The 24,414-nt window shown below is 39.1% G+C and overlaps 1 protein-coding gene across 2 annotated transcripts in view; it reads left to right on the forward strand.

Moving 5' to 3' along the window:
- The window catches only part of LOC113237434, a 29,667-nt gene extending 8,960 nt beyond the window's left edge, over positions 1-20,707 (forward strand). The window contains exons 4-5 of one of the 2 annotated variants that reach the window (XM_026473902.1): positions 17,849-18,170; positions 18,249-20,707. In XM_026473902.1, the coding sequence (XP_026329687.1) occupies positions 17,849-18,170; positions 18,249-18,499 (573 nt within the window). In that variant the 3' untranslated portion in view covers positions 18,500-20,707. The remainder of the gene's footprint in view (positions 1-17,848; positions 18,171-18,248) is intronic. The other variant, XM_026473903.1, reaches the window with a different exon arrangement.
- Positions 20,708-24,414: the final 3,707 nt, after the last annotated feature.

Below are 24,414 nucleotides of genomic sequence, written 5' to 3' on the forward strand. Positions count from 1 at the left end.
AAAAAAAATCGTTGTTAAAAAAGAAAACATATTAAATAGTTAAATATATATTAAATTTTAATAATCTCAATTCGTTCATGAGTAATCGACATCGTTCTCGCAGCGCCACGCTCTAGTCCTAACGTAGACTTGATATAGTGTGTGTAATGTATAAAATTATTTTTTTTCGGTACTATACATACAAAAAATACATACAAAAAAATACACGTAACCTATGGTTTTCCTGAAAATAAATTAAATTTCAAAGTGAAATGATTTGTATTTAAAAGTACTTTTAGTAGTGTTAGTATCAGTAGAGCTCCTTGTGAAAGAGTTCGTCCAGGGTTACTACCCTTACTACTGCCACCTTACTACTTATTACTGCAATCCTGTTAGGAAGGGTAAAGGTGTTGGTGAAATTACAGGCACATGGGACTTTGACGAGCGCAGTGGCAGTGCCCTTAAGGCCTTTGCGATTTAAAGCTCGTGGGTGGCACTGCTACTGTTATGGATAGGCGTGTCGCTTACCACCAGGCGCATGACATGTTCGTCCAGTCACTTGGTATTATAAAAAAACTACTAGTTCGTAAAGTGTTGTAGGTAAGTACTTAAAGTGAAAATAAACGTCAGTCGCGCCCTTTCGTTTTTACACCATTTGATTGAGCTGATTGTACAATGTCAAACTAGATGACAGCTTTTTTCACAATTTTTGTTTCATTACAAACATAGACGCTGTATATGCGTAGAGGGCCTACTTTATGAGTAAACAATAATACAGTGATAATTAACTTGAAAAGGTCATTTGGAACACCTACGCTAAACGAAAACTTCGATCTTCATAGATTTATATTGCTGAATTAACTACTGTTGTGGAATGGGGCCTTGTGCGATTCACTGTTCTATATATGTTAAGTAGTTTTACGAAGAGGCTTCAATTAACCACCTGAAATACTAGCACTCGATCCGTTCGTCATGTACTGCAACTATGAGCGGCACACTTCGTTTGCATATGATAAGATAACGAGTCGTCGGCTTCGCACAGTGGGCCCAAATTGATAATTCTTGGACATAGGAATAACTTGTGGAGTATCGAGCTAATTTTTTTTTATATGATAGACAATAACATTCCTAACAACTTTTATTCTCGTATAATTTCTTGAAAAGTTGATAGATTCGGAGAAAAAAAATTAAAAAAAAAAAAATTTGTGTAATTTAGAGTGTTATAATAATAACATGAAAGTTAAGTAGAAATTAGTATATTGTGTTAAAAAATAAATAACAAATCTAAAATGTTGACACCTTTTTACTCGTAAAGCCGCAAGTACCTGCAGATGGATTATTTTTTAATAATTAATAATTCATCTGCAGGTACTTGCGGCTTTACGAGTAAATAGGTGTCAAAATTTTATATTTGTTATTTATTTTTTAACACTATATTAGTATATTGTGAAACTAGTGTTTCCACTTAACTTTCATGTTATTGTTATAACAATCTCTAAATTACACTAAAATTAATTTTTCTATAGTCGAAGCTCATGTATTTTGTTAAAAAAGTACATAAAAGAGTTAGTAATTTTGTCGCACCTTTACTTACAAAGCCGCAAGGACATGCAGACGGATTATTTTTTCTACATAGAAAAGGATTGAAACTATACTGTAAGTAACTCACGCACATTACATATTCGTATATTTTGAGATAAAAAATAAAATGTATATTTCTCCATACAACAAAAATAATTAATTTTTTCTCCGAAACTATCAACTTTTCAAGAAATTATACAAGAATAAAAGTTGTTAGAAATGTTATTATCTATCATATAAAAAAATTAGCTCGATATTCCACAAGTTATTCCTATGTCCAAGAATTATCAATTTGGGCCCACTGCGCGGCGGTGTCAACACCATGCCTTAGAAAAAGAAAAATAATGATAAGATCTTTATCTACCCGAAGAACACCTAGCCCACCGTTATTATTACTGATCACGTACCAATCCAAGAATTAGAAACGAAAATTCCTGGGACATTCGATTTGTATCTCTCGTGAAGGTTAAGGGTCACTCTGCGTTGCTTTATCTGCGTAGGTCCATAAAATTTCCTTCTTTGTTTCGTGAAAAAATATTTCTCATACAACTTCAAATTTCTATAAAACTCACCTCCTGCGCAATTGCGCCGAGCGCTTAGGCAATTCTCATATTATTCCGCATTGAACGAAATGCAGGCAGGTTCGTGCCTAGTAGACGAGTGCGGCCTTCACATCAAAGGCGTGTCTGTTGTGCTATATAAAAAATGTAGTACTGAGGACGGCGTTAAATTTAGCCCTCTCTGGAAAACAATGGTCTGCATTATTGAAGCTTAGTCGTTCAAATTACAACCGCGCCTACTAAGTAGGTATTACCGATTGCCGTATCAACAAAGTCACTAGGAAGCCCTCCGTTACTTCAGCGTTGCAGTTTTTGTCTCGTTGCGCTGAAATGGAAAATAATTTTCGCAAATTGATCATAGTGCCTTAGGAAATGTTATTCAGTATTATTGACAATTACAATTTTGAAATAACTGGGTAACGCTCTGTATACGGGCACAAAGTTAACACAAAGTGGCATCATGAATCACCTGTAATGTTGTTCATGTAAGTATTGCGCTCGCGTGACTACAGTCAGCGCTCAAATTATTTGAGCGAAAAAATAAAGTATAACATTTTTTTCCAATCATGTAAGTAACATTAACGAGTAAGAATATTCAATTTGCAGTTTATTTACTTGAAATACTTGTGTTGGCAACCAGCTGTGACGCAGCCTCCTTTGTAATTATAATTTTTTTACATCTATTTTTCTTATATTTCGCCGGTCTTTGTTCTTAAAATTTTTTTCTTTTTTTTTTCATTTTTCAAAACAGTTATTGCTTCTTCTACGCTGTCGGGACCCCGATTCAAAACTCTTGGATATTTTACCCGAATCGTTCGATTGGATATGGTTCTCGAATCGAAGGGCGCTGTCCGAGCTATTCAGAACATTCCGAGTTAAACGTTCAATTCGGATTCGGATACGATATCGTTATCCAACAGCGTTTACGGAGTTAGTCGGTGAAATAAATAAAATAAATACGCACACACTCAACATATCCCCGAACTAGAGAAACCCTGTGTCGCGGGTGCCATGGACACACACATAGACAACCACAAATTACACCCAAACTCACGAGAGAAATAAATGTAGGCCATACAAATATTTCTCCCGGACCGGGAGTTGAACCTGGCACTTCTGCGTGGCAGTGGTAACCGTTCGGCCACGGAGGCAGTTCACTGAAACTGTGAAATATAAGAAAAATGAAAATCCTTTTATATACATTTTTAAGACTTTAAAGGCCTAAAATATAGAAATACGTTAGTCTTGCATTAACATAAATGAATAAAATTAGACTTTTTTCAAATAATAAGAGATTTCCATATTACGTTCTTGCTTTGTAAACAATAGGACGTTCGGTAACTTTCATTCGATTACTGTGTTCTGAATAACGTTTGTAGCCTTTGCCGGTCGAGTGTGACGTCATGACGACGACGAATCAAAAAGGAAAAGAAATCGGTCGACAACTGAGTTATCGAAAGGTTCAGAATCGAACCCCGAGTTCGGCGCGTTTTCGATGTTGTATTTTTACTGACTTCAAATTGCCAACGTGTTTCCATTACAGCGCACATCTTAATATACAGTCCACTTGCCAATAATTTCTGTTAGTAGATATTATTTGGTTGGATCGTCTTTGCAACTCTTACATTTCTAGCCTGCTTAGAAGAAATTGCTGCTTGGCAATAAGACCGCCTGTTGTACATTAGCTAGCTCTGTTTTCTTTGCATTATTTGTTTTATGTTGCCATAGTAGTGTTAATGTGCAATGAAGACAATTTCATTCAATATTTAGGTGCTTTAATTTTTGACCACTTTAGTTCTTTCAAGTTGTTTCTACCAATACGATATTTACAAATAAATGTTGTAAATGATAAATATGAGCAAATATCTTCTTAAAAAAACATTCTTAGAGTTTCTTACTCGTTCTCCTCAGAGAAATCTGCCTTAATAACGCGTTACACTTTTGAGTTTAAATTAAAACCTATGAAATCCTTCCTGTTGCCATCGTCGACTCGAGGAACTCGTTACTTCAATGGCGAATTACATATTCCTCAAGGAAAACATAAAAAGTTTAATAATATGTTTAACTATTAATTTATTTAAATTACTTGGACCCACTTACTATGGCTTGCAACATTTACCTATTTTTGGTATTCAGATAATTCGAATGATATACCTAAAATCATTTATCCGAATAAAACGTATAAAACGAATTTTTAATACATCGGTTTTAAAAAACAGTCGGTCAATAAAATTTTGAAACATCAATTATTAATTGGTATTGTGCAATAATAAGTATTACCAATTGCCAATTATTTTATCAATTAAAATAGAACCGGTTTTCCCCCAAAGGGAATAAAAACTGATATTTTTAAAAAAATAGCCAAAGGCTTGACCCTCCGAGATTACACTTGAGAGGCAGGCGGGCCGGCAAGCACGCGCGGGCGCGATTCTCAGTACGTCTCGGTGCCCAAAACAACAGTGGCCGGCAAGGACTCAAAATTTGGGTCAAGCTTTTATTCCTTTTGGAGGAAAAACCATTCCATTTTAGGTCTGAGACTGCGGCTTGACCCTCCGAGACGTGTTTGGTTTCTGCCGGCCTATGAAACAGCGTACTGTGATCTGCCAATGAACTAGAAAATATTTAAATGTTATCTTACTTTGCTTTTTCTATGCTTGCTTTTCTTATTAATGGTTTGAGTTTTTTTAACAAAAAGACTAAAATGCTAGTAGCATAGAATTCAAAATGTAACAATATGTTCACAAAACATAACGTAAAAAGTATTATCGTTAAAAAATTGTTTATTGATTTTGTTTAAAATGAGATCGTGTAATCAGGTACACTGAGTAACCAGTCTTAAATCAACTAAAGAACTGAAACTTATAACAAATTGTTAACATTATCTAACTATAAACGAGGCGCTTAAACTGTTTGTTACTATAGGAGCTTCGATCTGCTTGATTATCTTAAAATAAAACTGAAGAAATTATTTACACTTCTCCAATTGCCCTTGCTTAAAACTTCATCCAGTGGTAATAACTCATAATTTCTAGAAGCAACTGCTGCTCTTATGCTTCCAGCTGAATCTGTTAGTTCTAATTGGTCTAGTACAGAACGCAACCATCCTGCTATGACGCATCAGGACGCAGGCTTTACAACGCCGCGGGTAGTAATAAAAATACTTTGATAGCTTGGGTTTGCCTTACGCCGATCATTGGATACACTTATTAATTTGTCGATCCAATAAGGAGTACAAATTCCTTAAACTATTTCGTTTAAATTCCCAACCCGATTGACGATACAAAGCCGAATCGGTTTTAGAACCGAGGCTTGGCTAGAACCCTAAGGAAACTTGGGAAATTTCTACGTCTTTCTGGGTCAAATGTAAGAGTGTTAAATCAAGAATACGACGCCCTGTACTTAGTAATAGTAAAAACGCTACATTCCTGGAAATATGATACAAGTTGTCTTCATCGGGGGATTTTGCGACAGACGATTAATAAGCTTTGAGATATCCCAAATAGATTTTGATATACTAGAAGATTTTGGTTTCTGTAGCTCAACGCTCTTCAGCATTCTTTTTATCAGAACTTAAAGCACTTGAGTTGCACGGGTCTGCGAAGGTGCAAACTATGGATTTGTGCTCTCTAATAGTGCTCGCCGATAGACCCAAATCTCTACGGAGATAACTTATGAAGAGGGCCAACGTCTGTGAAGTAAGGCTTGTACATTGCAAGTTTTTAGATTTACACCAATCTCGCCATCGATTCCATACAGCTTTGTAAGTATTAAGAGATGATTTTCGCCATGAGCCTTCCAGTACTGTCATTTCTTCTACCGACCAATTTTTGACAAGATTACCCCACCTCGAACCTTCAACCTCCAATTTTAATCGTTTCACATCTGGTGGTAGTGCCCGAGTAGTCAAGTCCTGGAGGTGATGATGAAAATTCCTTATTTGAAGTGGCGGTGCTAGCGCTCTTTTTCGTAGGTCCGCTCTCCAGAAAGTTTTTTAAGAAAAGTTTAGTTTTGTCCCAATTGGGCACTTTTGGGACAACATTTTTAATTGGGTTTCAGATGCAACGTCTGAAACCCAAATTAATTAGGTTTCAGATGTTGCAAGATCTGAAGGATCAAAGTTGGCGGAGGGAATATCCATGCCTACTTGAAATTCCAGGTCCGACTGAAGGCATTTGTGAACAGAGCGGTTTTTTTGTTGTTTATAAAATTTACACGAAACACTAGATAATTTAATTTCAAACAGAATGTATTGTTCACTTTTTTTAACTTATATAGTCCATAAGTTAGGTGTTATTATTTGAAAATAATAATTCCTTCCCACTCGCGAGCTCTGTGCAGTACTACGCTCAGTCGCCTTTCAGGCTTTGCGACGGGTGTACTGCGCATGTGTTTTTGAGCGGGTTTATGCCACAAAAAGTTGATGTTTTTAATTATTTTCACTTGTGTTTGTGTTAAATTTAATTTGTATATATGTATATATATTTGACTTTGTTTTTATATTTGAGATTTTATAAATTAGTTATTCGTTATATTTACATTGCATCTTTTTTAATAACTAACAAAAACTAGACAATATAGATATGCCGAAATAAAAAATAAATCTAAGGTGAAGTATGGAATTTGTACAATATACATGCAAATAATATGGCACTAGATGAGAAGGTTTATGTGTTCTGGAAGAGAAGGCCTAGGTGTTCTGGGTAGTGCCGCGGAGTGAATTCCGTTGCCCTTGGTCTCGGGTTTGAGTCCCGGTACAACAAATTTTTAAATGAACTTCCTGAACTTGGATCTGGTCTGGGTTTCTGGTAATGCCTATGCTTGGATTCGGTTTCTCTGGCACTCATGACGAGTACAGGGAGTTCCCTAGTTTGAGACCAGGTGGTTGCCAACAGAACAGACAAAAATATATTTCCCAAATTGATTCTACTGGCAAATGAACTCGGGACCAAGAGCTACGGAATACACTACGCGGTGTTACCCAGAACACCTAGTAGCAAAAAAAACATTTTAGGAATCGATCGACGGGAACCAAGATGTACGGAATACACTTCGCGGCACTACCCAGAACACCTAGGCCAAAACCATTTTAGAAATGTTAATTTCCCATATTGGTTCTACCGGGAATCGAACCCGGGACCAAGTGTTACGGAATACTCTCCACGGCACTACCCAGAACACCTAGGCCAAAACCATTTCAGGAAAGTTAATTTCCCAAACTTGGGCTTCCGGGAATGGGACCACTAGTTACGGAATACACTCCGCAGCACTACCCAGAACACCTAAGCCAAAACAATTTTAGAGAAGTTCCCAAATAGGTTCTACCGGGAATCGAACCTGGGACCAAGAGTCACGGAATACACTCCGCGTCACTACCCAGAACACCTAGGCCAAAAAAATTTTAGGAAAGTTCATTTCCCTAATCGGTACTGCCGGAAATCGAACCCGGAATCTTCTCATGCGTGCTTTATGTAAAATCTACAAATCGCTTAAAACACGATCACGCTCACAGCATATTCCAGTGAGAAGAAATATAGTTGGTGCGCGTGCAATACCGCTGAAGAGCACTTTGTAAATACCGCGTAACAGCGTTTTCACGATTTTACAGGAGGAATAAACAACTTAATATCTTAGCTATTGAACTATATTTTACCGACTGAACTCTGTACCTACTTCTTTGCGATTCACGTTGTAGAAAAATAACGTAAGTTTACCCACAATTTGATTAGATTCCGGATAAAGTCACTAACGCGATTTTGTATTAACAAATTACAGAAAAAGTAGTATGCTATTAGTAAAGGTTTGATTTTATTATGACTAAAGAGCAAAAGTGACAGAGAGTAAGGAGGCTTTTGCTCTTCTCTGGGACAATACAGGATCTTAATAATAATAAATTAACAAAAAAGGTTCTAAAACAAACTCTTCTTAGACCAAAAAGTATTATCAGATAAACAATAAATTGTTACTGTTCGCAGTCAAGTTATGTACAAATCTTTTTATAAGTAAGTCAAAAAGAAAGTAAGTCTCGTGATTAAAATGTTATTAAATTTTGTAGCTTGAAAATATGTGCAATTAAGAATAACTAAAAAAAACTGTCTCATAAGTTCTCTGAAAGTCACAGCAGCTTAATCTTGTTAAATATCTTTCACAAATATAATTAAAAGGTAGTGTCTTGCTCTGTAGCCACGCCACCCTATTTTTTCGTTATGATTTTACCCACATTCTTAGAGGATGGAAAAAAATAATTTCCATAGTCTAAGACTATAATACACAGCTGACGTACATGACTTTGCGTCATACCCCTGCCAGGCGTGCTTTATTTCAGGAGACTCGTCGAGCTGTGCTGATGCTGTAGTCGAGGTTTTGCGTTTGGGTATGGAGTGTTACATACCATACTCTGATGTACCTTATGGACCCTAAAGCTCGTCCATGGTTTTAAGCTGATTGTAGTTGTGCTGAAATACGTAAACAGTCCGCGTACCAAGCTTGGGCAGATGCTGGACTACGCAAAGCTCCGAGTACTCAGAATTTGAAGAAAGCTTTTAATAAGGCCGCCAAGAAGTGCAAAAGTGCGTTACGTAGGGCTAAGTTCGACCATGTGCGCCGCATAGTGGCCAAGCTTGCCTCTTATCCAGCAGGCAGCAAATCCTTTTGGTCCCTGGCCAAAGCGGTCGAATCTAACTTTTGTCACTCATTTTTGCCACCTCTGCTGAGGCTGGTTGGCTCGCTGGCTCATACTGCGGAAGAGAAGGTGAATCTTATTGCCTCACTCTTTGCAGAGAGTTCGCATTTGGATGCCGCAGGGAACCTACTGGTGGAAGCTTGTAAACGTGCAATCTGTGCCGAAAAAGGGAAGCAGAGCTGACCCTATCAACTATAGACCTATCTCTGTCACTTCCATACTCTGCAAGACTATGGAACGTGTACTCAACAACCGTCTCCTGTCGTACCTTTGAAGACAACGACCTCCTTAGTGATCGCCAGTACGGATTCCCACGAGGGCGATCTACTGGGGATTTTCTTGTGTATGCCTGTCACATGGAGCGAGGCTATAGAAAAGCAAGGCGAGGCACTTGCAGTGTCTTTAGACATTTCTAAAGCCTTTGACGGGGTCTGGCACGCAAGCCTTTTAAGTAAGCTTCCCTCTTAGGGCTTCCCACTGACCTTTGTAATTCTATCTCGGATTTCTTGAGTGAACGTTCGATTCGAGTGATCTTAGAAGGCTACTCTTCCGAACATACGGCGATAGATAGCAACTCTTTCTGCTGCAAATCAATGATATGTTAATTCCTTTGCGTATGCTGATGACAGTACAGTTGTAGATAGATAGGTACTTGACTAATGCAAGGGTCCGTGGAGAGGAAATCCTGTCTTGTCGAGAGTCCATGGTTAGCCGTTTTTATTTGACACTCCAGGCAGTCTCCAATTGGAGCGATGCCAATCTTGTCAAATTTATCGCTACCAAAACGCAGGCGTGTTTATACTCAACAAAACGGAGTTCCTTTGAGCTGACTCCGACTTTTCGTAATATATTCATACCGATGCCCGACTGTCTCCATTTATTTTCCTTTTTATCATTAACTTTTAAATAATACATTTTAACATTACTTCGCCTTGATGAATTTGATCTCTTAGTTCTCCTAGTCGTAGGTTTCGTGTAGAGTACGTGTTATAACTTCTTCATTAATTTGGTAAATACGCGGACTTGCGGCCAATTTCAGCACTGCTACTGTTTCGCGGTATTGTTTCGATGCCAAAAATGAGGTTTCTTAGAGGCTAATTCAAATTCTGTGAGGTCTAGCTTAGGCGAGTTAGCGTTAAATCCTTAACGCTAACTCGCCTAAGCCTCACCTGTTGGCGCGATATTTCAATTTTGTACCTTTTGCTGTTACGCGGTATTTACCAACTGCTCTTCCGCGGTTTTGCACGCGCAGTAACGATATTCACTTTATTTGACAGATTTGAAGTTCTATATTGTATTGCTATTTCCAAAGTTCGCCCTAAGCAGTCCGATGTCGCTCAGCCAATGTTTGCCTTTCAAAGACGCCTAGTCACACTTTGTAGTGCCCGTGGCACAAGCTGGTGACGTCAGGCTGCGCCGCGCTGCACCGCGAGACACAAAGACATATCCACTTTAGTAGAAATGAAACTATACTGCATTGCATTTTCCACCCACCGCCGCTTGCTGCAGTTTTGTTTTAAAGAAAATAGAAAACAGAGAAAATAAAACCACCACTGATCCAGAAAATATCGCAAATATTTGCTTTCGTGACGACGAACCCATGCTTCAATCAGAAAATAGTACTCCAACTTCAATTAAACTACTTGTTCTCGCTATTTAGATTTTGACGCTTTTCAATGTTAACAAGTTAGTTAATAAAGTGCCTATTTTAATGTATATTTATATAACCTCGCGCAAAGTACGTATCGTTATACTGTACTGTGTACTTCTCATTGTTGGAATTTCCATCAGTTAAAAACAAATTAGTCGTATTGGTCGTAATCGCTTTTATTTTTTTTATTATTAATCTAAGTATTTATTTACGTATTGTATAAAACAAATTGAATAAATAATACATAAAAGTGATACTTTCAATGACGCATAATTAATTAGTAAATATTGAAATTTGTTAAATGCATTTAAAATATAGCGAATAAAAGTATTTGTTGTAATTTTACTACTCTTTTCTACTTCTCTTTTATAGTTGAAAATATTACTGTAAAAAAATACTACTGTATTAGTTATTAATTGACACTATCAACTAACAATCGCATCATTGCACGATTTACCTAATACTTTTACTATTTATGCTATTACGATTTTGACCCTAAAATATTTAGCAATGTTTATTTTCACGATGGTTTATTCTCGAATGTCTCTAAGGGAACAACAACGTAGGTATAGATTGCAAAATAACACTTATGACTCTTCTGTATTCTAATTTGCAACTTATCTTTATTTGACTTTGTGTAAGTACAAGCGAGTGGTCGACAGATGGCGTATGAAATTGTTACTACTGCTTAGAGGTGAAATCGTCAAAGTCATTCTGTTCAAGCCTCAAAAAGCAGAGGAGAAGTTAATCCCTTCTGCCTTACCCCGCACTCTAATGAGTACTCGTCTGATAGGGCGTTGAACCATCTCACCTGATTCTTTTGATTTTTATATCAGCACCTAAAAAGTACATTTCGTCGGTAGGTACACCCGCATTATCCAGCCTGTCCCTGTATCAGATCATACACTAGCAAGTCAAAAACTTTTGACAAATCTAGAAAACACGCGGATATCGGCGTCCTCCGTTCAGTATAGTACTTGATTTCATACTTCCACTTTGAAGCCGAATTGTGCGTCATGCAAATCGATATATTCGTTCAAGTGATTATTTAATAATTAAACTGTTAAGCACCTGAGCTGTGGTGGTAGCATGCGAAATAGACCGGTAGTTGTTTGTGTTTGATAATGTGTTACCTTTTTGCTCTTAATTACCGGTACCACTAAGGTGCGCATTAAACAGTGTCACAAGTTAAAAACAGAGCGAGCACTCGCGGTAGATGCTCAGCGGCATATGTAAAATGTTCGATACTGAGGCTGTCGTGACCTGGAGACTTCTGCTTTTTCATGATAACTATCTCGTACAACTTTGGGCGAGAAATTCACACTGCGTTCAGTCACAACGGCCTCACCACCGACCGCCGTCAAGGGTGATATACTGTGGCTAAAGTTTCGTTTCTACACATTTGAATGACATACTCGTACCTATCTGCCTACATCTTTTTAATTGAATTTAAGTATACACGCGCGCGCAGGTGCACAATTATAGTCCGGTCAAAATTTATTTTTATTATTAAATTAATACGATACCTGCCCATACGTTCATCGGGCTGGAAAGCATGGGCTTGCGGCTTTTTTAATTAGCGAGTGATTTTCTCTCCTTTCCTCGTAAATGTGCATAGACGTTGCCCTATAAATGTCATGGTACTTGCAAAAATACGTCATATACTCACACTTTAAATATTTGTTTTTAGCTTTTGATTCAAAAATGAATCTAAAAATCAAGTACCCAGTCAGCAATAATAATAATTAGATAGATAGATAGATAACACGTTTATTCAGCACAAATACAAACAGAAACAAAACATTTACAATCACTTCACAGGATATAACGTAAAAGCACATAGAACATTCATTATTAATTTTATACACATTCATATGAAACACATACTGCGTGGAAAACAAATACTGTGACAAAAAGAAACAAATACTAAAGAACTGATACAATTTTAATGTACCTTATGGTGAGTGATCGCAGCCTAGTAAGCCATGCCACCAAAGTGCATCACACGCAAATACATATACCTAACTCTAAAGAAATTCATGTTTTCAGATTTACAGGTCCATCGATTTAGGAAATATCTATGTCGCAAGACATATCTGCTCAGACAAAGGATTTTGTTTTGTATTCACGCTTAAATTGATTAATTTGATTTCAGCACTTCTGGCGCGATACCTGAAACCGCCGCGAAAAGCAGACTTTCTGTTTTTTGTGATGATAAGAATATTTTTAGAAACTAATCGGAACTTATTCCACTTTACACGTTGTGACCAATTATTTTTGTGTGTGTATAATCAGGTTTCCGGGTTTTAACTATATCAAACATTAGACAGGCCAAAAATAGCTTCTGACAGGCCTCCATTTTCAGAATACCGAATTTGTTTAGATAGGGCGTGATATGTGTGCGAGGAGGAATTCGAAAACAATAGCCAGCACAAGAATTTTGCACCCGCTGAATCAGTTTTTTCGAGCTTTTTTTGAGACAGCCACTATACACCGTGATGCAATAGTTCAGTCTAGATAATACCAGTGCCTCACAGAGCCGAACTCTCAGATCCTGGCTGCTATAAGATCCAAAATTGTACAGAACATTGAGGCGATAGAAGCAAGAGCGTGTGACGTCCAATACGTGTTTCTCAAAGCGCAGCTCACTATCCATTCGCAATCCAAGATTCCTAGCTGAGCTGACTCTTTCTATAGCCACACCTCCTATAACAATCTATGGGTCAGCACTAATAATCTGTTACACCTGACTACGGGCGGGAGCCTAGTATCAAATATTTTAGAGGCCGTTAGAAGAACACCAAGCAGAAATACAACTCAGATCATCATTTAACCCAGCAACCATAGCGTTCAAGTCATCAGCATTGCCTGAAAGGTTAATTTGTAAATCGTCAGCATATAAGTGAAACCGGCAATTCAAAATATATTTAGCCAAATCACTGTTGTACAAAATGAAAAGTAAAGGTCCAAGAATGGAGCCTTGCGGGACGCCTTTCCGGATTGTCTTGAGGCCTGATTCAATGTTGGTACCATCAGAGTTTTGTATGACTATATTTTGATAACGTCCATTGTTATTATTATTATAAAATTATTATTATTATATTATTATTAGCAATACTTGAATAAAAAATATCGATTAATCGTGTCACTTTCTACCGCGTCATTGAAAAATATTTATTTTAACATATTTGTTTTTAGCTTTTGATGGCTTCTTAGGCTTTATTAAAATAAACACGGCTCAGTATAGTCGTTCCGCCGTTCTGAAGAGTGATTGACTGACCATGCTGAGATAACTCAATCCGACGTTACCATTCTTCAAATTCGAGAACCCCTCAAACTTAGTCAGTTCTAGTCGCAGAATTCTAATGCCACGCAAATGGGAACGGAATATATTGTGGCATCGTAGGATTTACTATTTTTAATAAATTATTATTATAAACGTAACGTAAGTAAAATTAAATTATGTGATACATTTTATATTCATCAGTCAATAGTAGAATGACTAAACAAGTATGGTTACTTGGTAACGAGTACACGTCAATTATTTTTTAAATCCCGGACTACAGGGAAGCGCTACCTACATAAGTATTACAGGCAACACGTGCGCTTTGCTGAACATGCTCTCTTCACTATGCAATGAAACCATTGTAAACTTGGGATATCAATATGATCCATTCTATCGAAAAACCACTTTGAGAATAAATCTTTTATTGATATGCTCTAGTAAAAGAATAGCCGGAAAATTGAGCGTTGAAAGACGAGCACCTAATAGGCAACTTACTCGATAATACTTTGCATAAATATGGGCGGGTTCTTGAAGGCAAGTATTAATAATAATCAACGTTATGTGTACATAATAAGTAAATTACCGTAAATCGACATATTTACCCCTAAACGTTGTCATGCTGGCTGACGGCAACGCGGAATTTAGCATTTCAATTACGCTTTTTTTTACAAGAAAAGAATGCCAATACAAAGTCGCAGACAAAGAATTAAGAAAAATGTTTTAGCTTTTAGATGTTTTTCGTAAATAGTGTAGTTCATACTCAGTTGACACGTGGTCTGTACTACCCATCTAATAATTGAAAGCCACTGCTCACCACGTACCTTGCACGCCTGCGTACTTACCTACACGTGTGAAACATTTCAAATTACTTTTTTAAATTGTATGAAACGCTCATAAACTAAATAGATCTGTAAAGGGCCCGAAAGCTTGCTTTGTTGCAAAAAAAAGAAGGAAACAAATATACCCCATTTACGTCCGAAAAAATACTTTGGTTTCAAGTTCATTTCCAATGTGCAGCAATCGCAAACATCTAAGAACTCGATTTTAATAAAGTTATTAGGGAAGCCCATTGATTACTCACGTCCGTCGAAGCGACTTGCGCGTGGTTGACGTCGCGAGCCAACAAATACGCCGCGATTGTCACGTTCCGCACACAATTACCCGCCGCAGATCCATTGACCACTTGACCACTCACGATTTACCCAATAGCGCTCAATTCCACAGATAAGATATCATATGGAGCCAAGTTGATTAAAAGTCGATTTTCAGGCAGTTGTAAACTCATTATAAACTCAAAATTATGCAACGCTGGCTTTATGCGTCTATTGAATGGACTGTGTTCTCTATATATGTAATGTCAATCAATTAGCTATTCAATTATTTTTGTGGCCTTCGATATGGTTGTGGTCGTGTTCGTTTTCGTCTATGCGATGTATATTCATTGATTGATTTCTCCTGACCGTTTTCGGCCACCACAACTGCTTCAGATCCGCTGTTGGTGACGCTCTCACGTAGCTCACGTACCCAATCTTATTAGTAAAGATCCGTGCGCACAGGGGGCACGTGAGCACACCGTCAATGTAATGGTAGCTGGTCACCGCACGGGGTCGGGCTTTCAGTTCGTCACGTCGGGCGTCCAACTCAATTCGTCCACGAGTCTCAAATTGTGACGTTTTGTTTGCCACAAAAGATCTCCATTGCGGGCGATCAGCTGCTTGTTTCTCCAACTCTGTTGGGTCAATGTCGGAATTTTTCATGATGTATACTATATGACCACCAGTCACTACGTTGCATTCTGAAGAATTTTCTTCTTTGGAGGGATTAAACTCCTCCTGCCTCTACTTTATATGAATATCTACAGCACGAAATTAATTCACTTGTTTGTACACCTACATACTTTGCACCCAATGGTTTTCGTTTTGAATAACTAAGAAGTTTAGAGTGGTGCGTCAGACAGGAAGCAAAGCAAAGGTCGTAGATGTTGTAGATGACCTATGTATGTCTACGTCGAAGGTGGCAACGCAGCGCGGCGCGATGTTCTGATAAAAGGGAATCGCGTTTCAAGGCCAGAGTCTATCGCAGCGTTGCGGTGCGCAGGCAAAGGCGTACGCGCTGACGTCTGAGACATTATTTAGTATTTGTTTGGGAGGAAAAAACTTTTCAAAATTCAGTCATAAGAATGAACGTCGCGTTGACCTACGCGTTATTATGTTGCACAGTTTGAAAGTCAAATAAACAATTAATCTTTGTTTCATTGGTAAATTACACTTAAAATCGTCATATTGATTAAACTCTATTGTACATTCGTAAGGCGAATTCTTCTGAGAAGAATGAGCAAGAAACTCTAAGGGTTGCTAATTGTGAATAAACATTTGTACACGTTTATCATTTACAATGTTTATTTCAAATATCTAGAATACCCGCAAGAGCTAAACCTGTCATCCAAGTAGGTACACAGATGCTGTAAATAACCTTATAGTATAAAGATTCACTTTAATTTTTAACTCGTAAAACGCAAAATTTAAATATCACCCGGAATTTTATTATAGAAGCGTATATGAATTTGTGACTTTTTTCCTTTATTATTTAATGCTCAGGAAAAAACACAGAATACATTTAATGAAAGGAAAACACGAACAAAAGGTTCTGCTAATTTCTATAAGAAATTTCTTTCCTGCAGACCTAAATACAGGACAAAATAACTATGACAACGGGCTTACGTGCACAAAAAACAAAATCATGTAATACAATATTAATAACATTAAACTATTACAAACTAGAAAAATACTTAGACAAATACATATTTCATAATATAATACTTATGAAATGGATGGAACAGTAGATAAATAATGCTCCTGAACTCTCATTTTAAAAGTAGCTAACGATGTACAACAGAAATAGGAAGTGCGTTCCAAAGTCTGACCGCATGAACAGTGAAGGAGTGAGAATAAAAACCTGAATCGAAGGAAGGAAAAGATAACTAGAACCTAACGAGAGAGCGACAGGGTTTGTCTTGAGACCTGAGGAAGCTGAAACGCTTTCTTAGATATTCGGGAGACGAAGGGTTATGAAGAATATTGTAGAGAACAGAGACTGAATGAAGAGAGAGAATGGGACTTTGTGAAGGCGACTAATTAAATTTTATACCATTTATAAGATCAGCCAGTTTATTTTTATTCCTCGTATTAATGTTATATTTGTCACTATTTTTTATAAAAATAAATTACTATTCTTCTTAACATAAATAACATTTTCATAAATCTACTGTGACGTTGTAAGAATGGTAATTTCTTTAAACTCATCTCTCACTAACACTCTGGGGTCTCGATTGTAAGTTGCTCTATAATATCGGCGACATTACCCTAAAGCAAATTGCCGCATGTCGTTAAACTGTGAAAGTTGCTGAAGTGAACATTGTAGCAGTTTCTGAATGTTTTCGTATTTTTTAATCGCGTACACTACAGAGCTAAGCAATTTCGATAACGCGAGTTAAGCTCTTTCGGAGAGCTTTCATAGAAAAATATAATTTTTTAGTAAAAGAAAAGTTTATTTTAATTCACAATTTTAGTACATGTTATTACTGTCTTAATCTTAATACTAAGTGTCAGGATGCACCAATGCTCCGGCGCAGAGCGCGATATCGGACAGGAAATGCAACCTCATGTCTGGACTCTATGGCGTCGAGGCATTGATGCAGGCCAGGCTTACTAAGAACTAGCTAGAGCTTACATAACACGTTTGCACGTTGCTTGTCTGTGGACCCGACTCTTCGACTTGAAACTAATCTACTACTTTAGATATAGCATGTTCCCATAGTCATAGAATATTTGGAGATTTTTAACTTTTTAAAATAATAAGGACGTATCATCAGCGAACCATATGGTACTCATACTACTAAGACCGTTCTACACCCTCCACGAGGCTATTAAAAATGGACCTAGATTGAACCACGAGAGACGCCCGTGCTAATCGAAGACCCCGACGTTCACGTTGCTTCATGCTTACCTCGATGCCCTTAGTTGTTTAACAATGTCATCTTGGCGAGTCGACGTCTCCTCCCAGAGGTCGGCCGCGGTCCAGGTAACACGGAGCGCGTCCGTCGTTCGTTGCAGCACGCGCTGAGCCGAGTGGGCGGCGTGATCTTCTGCGAGGCGTCGCAGCGCTGGGCGGGCGAGGCGGCCGAGCTGGCGGCGCTGTGGGCGCGCGCCGCGGGCGCCGCGCAGGGCGTGCTGGCGTGGCCGCGGCGCGCCGCCGCCGTCACCTCGCTCACGCACCCGCGCATGTTCCACTACCTCAACGCCGTGCTCGACGACTTCCTCTTCGTGGAGATGGTGGACGCGGAGCACCTGGTCGTGGCGGACTCGCCCGCCGCCGCCGCCGTCATGCGCCCCTGGATCCGGTGCGCGCTGACACTCGACTGCATCATGCCCATAGGTGCGCGTGCGCTCTTCCTCGCCGTGCGCGATGCGACGTCCCGTTTGCCCCGATCTAAGCCAGTCCGTCGGTCGACAGGCGCGCAGGCGGAGGGCTGCCGGTTCGACAAGAAGCCGCAGTACCGCTACTCGGGCTGCCACGGGCAGGACGCGTCGGCGCTGAGCATCATCCTGGGGCTGCGCTCGGGCTTCGAGGAGGCGCAGTACGCCGTGCACGGGCGCGCGCGCTGGCGCCGCGTGCCGCCCGCCGCCGCCCGCCTGGAGCTCCAGCAGCTGGAGCGCAACTCCAGCGACGAGCGCCCCACCGACCACCCCCCCGCCCTCCCCTAGCCGCGGGCCGGCCCCGTCGCTTCTTTCGTCGTCGCGAGCGGAGCGGAGGACGTCGCGCTACTTAGTGTTATTCAAAATAGCAATAATTCCTTTGCACGCCTGTTTTAACGGAGCCCGTTTTTTGTTTTCAAAATGTGTAAAGACTCGTGCGCGCCTGCTGCGGCCGCGGGTCCCGGGCGCCGGTCTCCTCGATGTGTTCCGCCGTGCGCCGCTCTCCGGTGCGTTCACGTATAGAATAATTCAATAAATAACTACAGGTTTGGATGAGATTTTAAAAACGTTGTTTAGTGTTTATTTGTACTCTGTAGTAAATCACGTTTCTTCTTATGCATCCTTGTAGTTATTGAATTATTAATTGATAGACATTAATACAGTTCTCGTGATAAGTAGTCCGAGTGAAACCTTGAAGTTGTGTTTGTAGAAAGTTATTTCTCAATATTTTTAATTTATCGACAATACACCAGTCAGGAAACACATTAACTGACGAATAAAGTAAGGAACAAAGCTTGTACTTACGACGTATTGTTAGTGGTGCCTAGAGTATTACACTGTTTGTATTCGTTAGGTTGTTTTAAGAGAGCACATTCGATGTCAATTGCTGAAAAAGACGGGTGCGATCGTTCGCGATAATGTATTATTTTGTACATATGTACAGTGTGTCATTATTTTTGTATTAGGTATGTTGAACGTGTTGCGTACGGTAGTGGAACGAGCTGACGACGTTCGCTCTGCGCCGCGCATTCGACAATGTAAGCGATTGCGTTAATGATGTTAAGATACTCATTAGGTGCAGTAATTATGTGTAAGTTTCCCGCATGTCCGTTACATTAGTTAGCGAAAGAAGACCCGTCTCACTCTCGTTCACCTGCATAACACAGTGGCGGGGTCGGATGCACCGCAGCGCGGGTAGCCGCGCACAGCGGCCCGCTAATGTTTAGGTTGTGATCAAAAAATATCAAGTTTCGTGCACTATTTCGTGAAGTACAATGTGATATACTTAATACATTATGTATTTTAGGATTAATTCGTGTACAGGCGGTTAAATACTTTGGATTTGGGGAACAACTGGTGGAGGGTAACGGGACACAGCACTTAGGAGCTGTCAACAGAAGTGAGCTATGGCCCTGCAGCGGCCGTTCACACGTTGATCTGCAGGTCGCGGTGTCTGTTCTCTGTGTAGTTTCAGTTCGTCTGATTTAAAGGATCTCATTTATACTAAAACTGCAACTTTCGACCAAACTGTTAAATTTTATTGTAATGGTTACGCTAAGCGTTTTGATATGGCGGCCGCGGCCGTTTTTACCTTACGTCACCTTTCCCAGTGTTTAGAAAGCTTTATTTTTCGACGTTGACGTTGGTTCTCCGCCTGTTTCGGCCATAATGTAAACTAAGTGTTAGTTGTACGCATCGCATTACCTTTAAATTTTTATATTCACTTTGAGCAATCTAGTCGTGATTTACCAAATAAGTGAAAAAGGCTCTTGTATGGCGACCGTTTTTGCTAAGATACTTTGTAAATTTTGTCTTAAGGTGCGGAAAGATTTATTGAATTTGTCGAGTTCTAGTAGGTGACCACTTGTTTTGTTAAGGCATACCACGTAAAAGGTGAACAATGTGGTAATTATGAATAGTACAAATTCCGTGATTTTGCGGGATGTAGCGCAGGTAACTTTCCGAATTGATAAGGTTTATTGACGATAGGATAATTGCGATAGAGTTCCGTTTGTGCGCATGCGGCAGCGTCCTGGTGGTCGGACTGCATGCGTTATTCACTACAATAGGTACCTAGTAAGAAGGAGGCGCGGTGCAAGTCGGCACTAACGCCAGTTAACGTCTTCGTTCTGACGCCGCCGCCGTTAGTATTATGCACTGTAATCATCTGAATGATGTCAACACGGTGCCGTACATAAAAAAAATAATCAGGACGTGACATTGGTGCCGACTTGTGCCGTGTGTCCGTCACACGCGAGAGGCTTGCGACTAGCCCCGTCGCCCGTCGCGACTCGATCGATGCTTACGCATAATGTAATCGTTATCGACAAGTGAGAATTATTTATTAAACGATGATTGTGATGAAATTATGTCAGAGTTTCATTTTATTTATTTATAAGAGATAAGAAAAGACAGACCTTATATTTGACCATCGCCATGCCAATTAAACGAAGCACTTAAATGTTTGACTGCCTCCGTGGCCGAACGGTTACCATGCCGGACTGCCACGCAGAGGCCCCAGGTTCGATTCCCGGGCCGGGAGAAATATTTGTATGGCCTACATTTATTTCTCACGTGAGTTGGGTGTAATTTGTGGTTGTCAATGTGTGTGTCCATGGCACCCGCGACATAGGGTTTCCCCAGTGCGGGGCTATGTTGAGTGTATGCGTTATTATTATTATGTATATTATGTACATTTGACGTCAAAAGTTAATACAAGAGCAAGTGAATCGTTTCAGGTTCCAAGAGGAACTTGTAAGCGTTTACACAATAGACGAGCCCGGCGCGTGGTCGGGTTAAGTTCACGGGGTGTGCTCATGCTCTTCGGTGACACAGCAGTTAGTACTATGAGCGCTTGATGAGGAGGTCGATTCCCGATTTGGGCCAATTTAAGAAACGAACATTTCTAAGTTGGTTTGGGTCTGAGTATTCTGGGTTATCGTTGTTTTGGTATTCATAGTACAGGAAATTCGGCAGTAGTTTGGCATTTTTCCCCCTAAATACTTCTCTTTGGCATCGCTTTCAAGAAAATGGAATCTAACAGAGAGACGGTTGAGATACAACAACCCTATAATAAGTATCTCATTTCCCTCTATCGGGAAGTATGCCTTACATCGGCCAGGGTGTACCTACCTCATAAAAATGCAGAAATATTCCCTGCATATATTCACCTCCTCAGTCCTGGGTCATATTTTGTAAATATTTCTTGAAAACGGAAGTAAATATGGACATGGCCCATATTTTAAGAAAGTTAAGATTATTAGAAATAGTCATCAAGCATAGAATCACTTTGCAAGTTGGGCATTGATGTCTGGCCTTAATAGATTTTCACCCTGGTAATCTGCATCGGTTTTGGAACTCGAGAACAAGAGGTAGGTGGTCTACCTTTTTAGTCCTGATAAAATCCGTCGGATGCTCTGTTCTAGCCCGCTTGCTTTGTCTTGTAATAGTAACAGCATCATCAGGAGGACATCCTCAATTTCGTCTTCATTTTCGAGTAAATACTCTCCTATTGTCTCACGGAAACCCAAACAATTTTGTTAATATAGAACAAGTGAAACATACAAAATGCATCTTAAATACCTGCATAAACTCTACAGTTTCCCAAAAAATTATACCGTAGTTTATGGCCGACTGTATATACCCAAAATAAGCTGTTAAAGCCGCATCCACTGACGAATTCTGTACTAATTTTCGCAATGGGTACATAAACCGAGACAGTTTCTTACCTTGTTCTATATTAACAAAATTAAAAGAAATGTTTAAGTCGATCGGTAATCTTTTAGACGAGTGAAATTGCATGATGTTAGTTTTTGCCAGATTTATCAAGGCATTATTTAGCAAGGTAGGTCTGATTACTATGGAATGCAATTCGCTCGTAAATATCGCTAGGTATGTACTTAGTAAAATAATCATATGGTGGCAAGTTTATTACTACTCTCTCTGGCTCTTCGAAGTTTGGGGTTTGTGGCAATGGTTCAGAAACATTTGTACTTTTCCAAAACACGCGTCGTTGGGAAATGGTACCCACTGCTGGAAGCTGAACCTGTGAAGACTGGTTGGGTCGTAAAACCTCGCCGTTACATTTCACGTCTTCCTCTTCTGAACCATTTCCTGAACTCTCACCTTCATCGTCTTCACCTGTAGCTTCAGGAAGATCCACCGATCTTCTGTAACATCTTCATCCCCGATGTCGATTTCCAAGTCAGAATCATCGCCGTTGATGATATCACTTAAGGCCTCGCTTAGGGCTGATTCTGAAAATGATCGAGTTTACGTTCATCAAACATGCGAAATATACAAATAAATACACGAAGGATGGTTGAAATGCAGAATAGGGCGTGAAAAAGTGTATTACGAAAATATATGGAATAATTCATCAATTTTTGTAAGAAGGGGACAAACGCGTTCGTATGGGTGCGTGAACCTAGATACAACTTACACGAAAACTTTTTTGGTCCAAATACATAGTAAAACTATTCAAAAATAAGACACGCATATTTGTTTTTATGAAAAACATTAATTAATACACAAATCTAGTACTTACTGAAATATCCCCTAGTTCGCCACTATACAGGACTTGACACTGGAGATAATAAAAATCGGTTCTCACTACTCAAAGTATATCGAGAGAAAAACGCCTTGAATTGGAGAAATAGCAAAATTAACCATTAAAGTAATTGCTCCTAAGTTAACGTTAGGCGCTATTTATAAAAATGAATCTTCATGCGTGAACGGCCACCCTTCGAGATGGATGATTTTCTTCAAAACGAAATGGGACCACTACGTAAGTACCCCCATTCCAATAAAAAAAGAATCATGAAAATCGGTTCACAAATACCGGAGTTATCGCGTAACATACATACAAAAAAAAGGAACATACAGTCGAATTGGAACCTCCTCCTTTTTTGAAGTCGGTTAATAACGGCGACAGCGATTGAATAAAAATCTAAGTGAGCGGTAGCGTAATTTATCGCAGGACTGATAAATCACTAACAATCGATATTAACGAGCTAATACAGATAATTCCCGCGGTTTTAACAAATGGCGTTGTATGTACCCATATGAGGACATTTGGTTTGAGGAGGATTATAGTCTTTGCAGGCCGTTGATCACTCTTTCATATTTTCCATATTCAGGTCCTCTCATATTTGATTCTTTGCTTTGGAGCCTATCCGCGTACAACGGTATAAATATCTTTTTTCCACCATATCCGGAAGTATGCGTTATTTTTGTATCGGTAAGTAAGAACTTATAGCTTTATATATATAATGATCAATGATCACCAAGAAAACAAACGTCTCGAGAACTGTTCTTTAGGAGCAAGAAAAACCAAAAGAAACAAAAATCTTGAAACGTAAATATTCATTGAAATAATCACAAAGTCAATAATTATAAAACAAATAATTTTATCAACGATATACATCTGTAGTTTGCAGTCTATGCTACACACGCTGCACTGCGCACTGCCTCGTACACATATACCAGTTCAATTTACATTCATTTATGTACCGAAAAAAAGTTATTGTACATCAATACTGTTTTATTGCTAAGTTCATAAAGTCTATTATTCAGCATAAAATTTGTTAGCTTACAATGATATAAAGATTTTATGTACATACTATAGTTTGTACTAAACCACGATAATAACCAAATAATTATTTACATTATACAAAAAGTCGATTACACTGATCATTGACTAGATGTTATTCCGCTTCGATAAATGCTCAACAATACGCATCAGTTCAGGAAAATAGAAATATAATGAGTCTAAGATGGGTAAGTATTCACAAAAAATCTCCCTACAAAAATAATTATCTACTTGCACATTACAAATCACTTGTGCCCGTTCTGTATTTAACGAACTTTGGTCAAAACAATGCGACTGATGCCAGAGCTGCCAGCGGCAAGGTCGAGTTGACTACAGGGACAGTCAACTGTGGTATAGTATGTTAGTAATTAGTTATAGTTAAGTATATTATGTAGTGAAAGGTGTAAGGTTAGGTTAGTTAGTAATAAATGTATCGTCGAGAAGTACACTCGTTTCCATTTCGTCTGCAATCTTCCCTACTCCCCCCTCGCCTCACCTCATGGCGACCCTGCCAGCGCCCTGCGAGCGCGAGTGTTTTGCGTACGTTGTATTTTTAAAGTAAAATAAACTTTTGTCCGGACAACACACGTCCTCGTTGCAAAATGGGGAAACA

The sequence above is a fragment of the Hyposmocoma kahamanoa genome, unplaced genomic scaffold (assembly GCF_003589595.1).
Source record: "Hyposmocoma kahamanoa isolate Upper Pololo Valley unplaced genomic scaffold, ASM358959v1 93, whole genome shotgun sequence".
Lineage (NCBI taxonomy): Eukaryota > Metazoa > Arthropoda > Insecta > Lepidoptera > Cosmopterigidae > Hyposmocoma > Hyposmocoma kahamanoa.